Genomic DNA, 6000 nt, shown 5'->3' with positions numbered 1-6000 from the left:
GGGGCCGGCTGCCCGCTCCCGTGTGTTTTCCAAAAGCCGTGTCGCCAGAAAAGCTGTTCCATTCCTATTCTTTAATGTTAATGACCAGTTGTGATCTGTATTTTTTGCTAAGAGCAAGGAAAATACTTTATGCTGCAGGTATTTGCAAATTATGCCATCTCATGTTGAATTTTGCTGACGCAATTCGTGCCTTTGCTAAAGGCAAAGCTGCCATTTTATTGCAAATTTCAAAATCTAGTTTTTCAAATTTTATTGCAAATTGTCAAATATGGACTTAGTTGTTTAATTAGAAAAAAATACACCTTCTTGTAAAAGTAGGTGGAATATTTTATGGAGCTGTCACTTCTTTTTGAGATACCAGTTTGCTTGCTCTAAAACACTGTTTTTTTTCTATACTGATATTCAGTAGCACTTGCCAGTGTACTAGGGTCTGTACATCAAACATGTTAGAATTGGTTTCAGAAGTCTAAGTGCTAGGAATATTTTAATGGATGTTTTGTGTCCAGTATCCCTGGTTGTGCAAGGTGATACGAAATCTTTGCTGTCTTGAAGCAATTGGCTGAAATCTTCCTGCTCAGTATTCTGTGAATCATCATGAGTAGGAGAACAGCATGTTCCCTAAGTGGATTTAGAAGAGGTTGGAGAGGATATGCRTAAAGTTGTTTGTGGACAGGCAGCTTTCCTACTGTTCTGTTTTAGTTTCTTTTCTTTAGGACCTAGTCATGTTTTGCTTCTAGAATGCTTGAAATATAAATTCCAATAAAAATTAGAGAGCGTTCCCATTTTTTTAGGTATCATGCCAGACTTTTGTAGGCTTTGTTTTTTGTTTTCCATAATGTGTGTTCTTTGAAGGTATCGGTTCTACCTCCTAGATTTGAAAGTAGTCAGTTATTTGGGATAGCTACTGAGAATTATGCATCGCTGGTAGACAGATCTTTATCATCTACTAACCCATCTTCTTTGTAGATCAGCACTTCAGTTGGGGAATGTTTCCTCAGCAGTGCTGAATAGTCACAGTCACGGCTGTCTKTAGGGAAAGAGGTGGGGTGTGTAAAAGTGAGTAACTATTGACATTGCAGTCCACAGGTAAGCTCCCTGTGGTTTAACATCAGATATTCAGTGTTTCCTCTCTACTTCCAGAGAGCACATTTAGAAGGAGTTGTTTTGAAACTGACACATTTCATGCAACCTGGTGTTATTGCATGTCATCAAAAAACCTATTTAGAAAGATTGGTTGCAYGTATCATAAGTTCTGTGTATGATCACAAACATTTAGTTCTTGGTTAAGAATTTATTTTGGTCAAYTCTGTACACTCTTAAATGCCAGAGGAGAATAATGTAGCAGGTTTTTGCTGTACCATGTACTCTGATAGTGATGAATTAATATATTTGTGTGGTTTTGTAAAAAGAATATTTACAGATATGTCTGTTTCTTTCATAGTTAGATAAAATTCTGAGCACTTTAAACTGGTATAGAAAAAGTGGTGAGATATGGTCCTGTTTTAAAATTGTGTATGTTTCTTCCAATTATTCTTAGGTCTCGTTAGGAGGTGTTGATCTCACAGTGCGTGTCCTCACAACAGGTTACTGGCCTACCCAGTCAGCCACACCAAAGTGCAACATCCCTCCAGCTCCCAGACATGCTTTTGAAATATTTAGAAGGTATGTATTAAATCAGATTTTTAGGCAGAAGTTTTAAGAATAAACTTTCTAAGCTTTCCTGTACAGAGTTTTTTTTTTTACCTGTACAGATATTTTTTTAAACAGTTTTACTGTTAAGGATGTGCTGGCAAGCTGCTCTTCTTCAGCTTACGTGAAAACTGGAGAATGCAACAGTTGCATTATCATGCTTGAGGTTTTGGGAGATCTTAAATAGAATTCTGATAAAAGTTAATGTTTTGGAAAAGCAGTAAGTTATAAATGTTTTTTAAATGTCCTCAATAGCTCCAAAAGGCTATGTAACTTTTTTAAGATATTTCCTCTTCAGTACAAAATGTGAACTATATATTGTTTTCATATCAATTCTATTACAGATTTTATTTAGCCAAACACAGTGGGCGACAGCTGACACTCCAGCATCACATGGGTTCTGCAGATCTCAATGCCACTTTCTATGGGCCTGTTAAAAAGGTAGAGAATCAAGATTTTGTAAATATTCTATGTTTTTTAAAAAGTAAGCCAATTTATATTTTTTAGCTACTTCAGAATTTTGTAAAACAAAAGCAAACCCTCTGAGAATGTGTGAATAAGATGCCTTCCATTAGCCTTATAGTCTGATTCTTTCTTTGTCACAGTTTTGCTTTGTCCCCCCTCTGAATCTAATGCATCACTCAGCATCATCTTTTACTTGTAGAAAAGTAGTAAATGTTATCTAGAGGGGATCTCAAAGATTTGAGTGGTTTGGGGTTTTGTGACTGTCAGTTAAAAGTGAAAAGAAACACGTTAGTTATTTTTGCTAAGCCAAGTCTAGCCTGCTTTTCATATGCAGAGTTTAATGTACACAGCATTTTTTCAGAAACAAGACTCTAAACAGTTTATAGAAGTACAATGCTTAATTTGTATATATACAAGAAAGRAATCTCACAGTGATTAGACCAGTAGTAAGATACAAAGCTAGAGCTAGTACTGTCATGATGCTTGGGAATGTTGGGAGGCAATGCAAAATGAAAACAAAATTCTTATAATAAAGTATTAATAATGTGYGTTTGTGAGGATGTTAAAATTGTGTTACTGTAAGATAAATATTGTGATTATTTTAAAGACAAAAGTAAGAAAATTTGGAGGGTGGGCWAGTAGTGGAAGAGGGGCCACAGAGGTGGTGGAGTCTCCATGCTTAGCAYTGGTCAGTATTTGATTGATGGCTGTAGATGGCCTGGCCTGGAGTGGTGGCTGGACCACAGGACCTCCAGATTGACCTCCAACCTCAATTTCCATGGCGTTGTAAGGCAGCTGCTGGACATCCTGGTTATGCCCTCAGGTGTTTGCTTTTCTATCACTTCTGTAGGCTGATTTCCTAGAGAAATTTTTCATCATATAACTTTCATCTTATCAGGATGAAATACTTTTCAGTGAAGAATAATCTAATAGTAGTTTTGGAATTTTAAAATAGGAAGATGGCTCAGAAGTCGGTGTAGGAGGTGCCCAAGTAACTGGCTCAAATACACGGAAGCACATATTGCAAGTCTCCACTTTCCAGATGACAATATTAATGCTATTTAACAACAGAGAAAAATACACATTTGAGGTAAGTGTTGTGGGTTTCTTACCTGGTTCTAAGTAACTGTTTTAGGCACTTTATTGTCCTCTTGAGTAGACCTTTAAAGAGCAGGTGCTTCTTTTTCTATTTGACTATGCATYAAGCCAATAAACACAAGAAGCAGATCATAGCAATGTACCTGGGAAGCAGTTCTAGGGGAGAAAATGATTTGTGAGTAGATGGTTTCAGAAATGTTTGAGAATTGTCAGTGTGGTTGTTCTAGGCCATTGAGCTGTAGAAAAGCTGAAGTTGAAATGCAGCAGGTGGCTCCATTTCCTTGTTTTGTCCTTGAGAAACTGGATTTAGAGGCCAAAGGGTGGAGAAGGGTTTGTATCCTGGCTTCTTGAATACCTTAGTAGAATTGGCAGGCTGGACTGAGCTAGAGGATGAATCAAAGAACTTTCAGCCCTTCTCTGAGCTGATCAGCCAGAAAGGTCAGTGAAGAAAGGTCTGGATAGATTCTTAACATGGAGACTAGAACGGTGTTTCTGGGAAAGGTTGAAATGTCAGCCAAGAGATTATGATGAAGAAACCATTAGGACTGGAGGAGGATCATGTGCTTTGTGGTGTGAGCCTTATATTGTTAATATAAATTGATATTTTTGTTTCAGACAGTATCTTCTTTTTGAGAGAGCATTGGCAGCCTTGAAAAGCAGTATGGGTGCACTAAAACAGAGTGGATTTCCAGGTTTTCTCATCTGCTTTAGACTGTGCTGTGAATAATAATCATTTGCCTTTTTGTTTGCATTRTGTTTTCAGCTTATTTGGCATACTTCTAGCCTGTTAATAAAGCAAGTTTCTTTGAAATGGTCTCAGTAGTGATTAAGGAAGRCAGGATTTGATAAGAGGTTCTTAATAAACTACTGATAATTTAAACCATTATTTTAGAGCACAGAAAGTCCTGTGTGTTGTGAAATCCATTGCAGGAGCATTACAGCTTTGAGYACTTTCTCTGCAGAATATTTGAGGGAGTGAAAACAAGGAGGAGGACTTAACAGCTCTTTTTTTTTTTCTTTAAGCTGATTTTGAAATTGGGCTGGTGGCTGCCTTATTCCACCAAATTGTGGGCATGATGAGTAGTAGAGCCTTAGCTGTATATGAATAAGCAATACTTGGTAGAGCAGTGGAAAACGGAATTTTTAATACACGCTTTAAACTATATTTTACTAAAACCAGACAATAGAGGAACATGTCCCTCTGCTTTTAGGCTGTAAGTTCTGTTTATTTCTGRTTTGGAAGTTCTGAAGCTCTTTCTTTGTGTCCAACTTGAACTAAAACATTAAGGAAGCATATTTGTGTTGTTTGGTTTCTTTGGTGAAGTGTGTGGGAGTTATCTTTAACTCCAGCCAGGAAAGCTTATGAAAACTTGRGAGGAGAATGAATTTTATCTTTGTTCATTGATTACTGAATACCCTGATTAACTGCTGAGTGCTGGGCAACCCTGGCATTCCTTCTCTGTTGAGTGAAATGAGGGCTTTCACTGCAGCAGAGCACGTGAGCTGACTTGTGTGTACTTGTGKATCCTAAAGTTGTCTGATACACAAATGTTTCTCACAGCTCAACAGATTCATTTGAAGTTGCCTTCACAGCTGAGCAGATTTTGCTGTTTTATTTTGCATTCAGTGTGATTATTAATTGCCAACTTGATAAAATCCTCACAATAATCCTAACAGCCATTAAGCCATGTGATTGAGAAAAACATGGGATAATGATAATGCAAAAATTATCATAGCTTCCATAGCATAAAATGCTATGGAAACTTAAAAGATCATTGCCTAGAAAAAATTATTCACAAAAAATGTGTTAATTTATTGTATTCCTGTACAGCAACATTTTATTTGTATATGCAAAATAGCTCTTGGACTTACGGGTCTAGGTTAATGCTACTGAAGTAGAAGAGTAAGGATCTTCATACAAAACCTTCAGAGTAATTTTTTCTAAGAATTCAGTTTTTTCTAATCAAGTGTCATGTGATTCTCAACATATGTATCTGTTGATTTACATTACAGCTCAGTATTTTAAAAAGTGAAATACACTTTTCTTGTAATGGCATCAAAAATAAGGATGATTCTTTATGTTTAACAAACAAGAAATACAAATGTGACCATAGTAGAAGTTAAAGTTGTTGACTTATTCCACAAAAATGAGAGATCAGGACTTGAAATTAGATTACCTGGTTCCTCTTTTGCTGATGTCTGCTTTGGAAAGTATACAAGTTGAAGTCTGTAAATAAAACTAAAAATACTTTTTATTATTTCAACAAAATGACATCATGATTTTCCTTCTGATTTTTCTGCACATTTTTCTTCTAATAATCTGKTTTTTTGTGTAGAACTGGACAGAGTTCCACACCTACAATGATCTCTTTTGTAGCCCTCAGACAGAACTCACTTGGTAATATTTAATGAGATTGTTTAATCAGTACCACTCCTGTGCATGAATCTAATGTGGTCTTTAAAATAAGGCATTTTTGGAGATGGGAGAGAAATACTCATTTTTTTGCTGCTACATCAAATATCTACATAGGAATATGTTTAGGAAAATGTAATGCTACAGGCTGAAGGAAGGAGAGCACAGGAACATCTGTTATCCCCATTTACATTCATAGCTGCATTTTTTTTTATTCTACTCAAACGTTTTTGGCTCCTTCTGAGRCAGCATATTGCAGTGCAATTCATTGTGGTCCTTTAATGCTGGCTTTTAGATTCTAAAAGGGAAATGGTTTGAGATTGTTCATGGCTCAG

At 36.4% G+C, this 6000-nt stretch overlaps 1 protein-coding gene across 1 annotated transcript in view; it reads left to right on the top strand.

Annotated features, from left to right (window-relative positions):
* Positions 1-6000, top strand: part of CUL3 (cullin 3) — a 53961-nt gene that overhangs the window by 43235 nt on the left and 4726 nt on the right. Inside the window, exons 11-13 of the mRNA XM_057366874.1 lie at positions 1538-1662; positions 2034-2130; positions 3110-3244. Of these exons, the coding sequence (XP_057222857.1) occupies positions 1538-1662; positions 2034-2130; positions 3110-3244 (357 nt within the window). The remainder of the gene's footprint in view (positions 1-1537; positions 1663-2033; positions 2131-3109; positions 3245-6000) is intronic.

Source organism: Malurus melanocephalus, unplaced genomic scaffold, assembly GCF_030028575.1.
Source record: "Malurus melanocephalus ecotype Western Australia unplaced genomic scaffold, MMel_1.1 scaffold_73, whole genome shotgun sequence".
Taxonomy (NCBI): domain Eukaryota; kingdom Metazoa; phylum Chordata; class Aves; order Passeriformes; family Maluridae; genus Malurus; species Malurus melanocephalus.
Note: the sequence above shows the minus strand (reverse complement) of the source record. Positions and strands in the feature narration are given on the sequence as shown.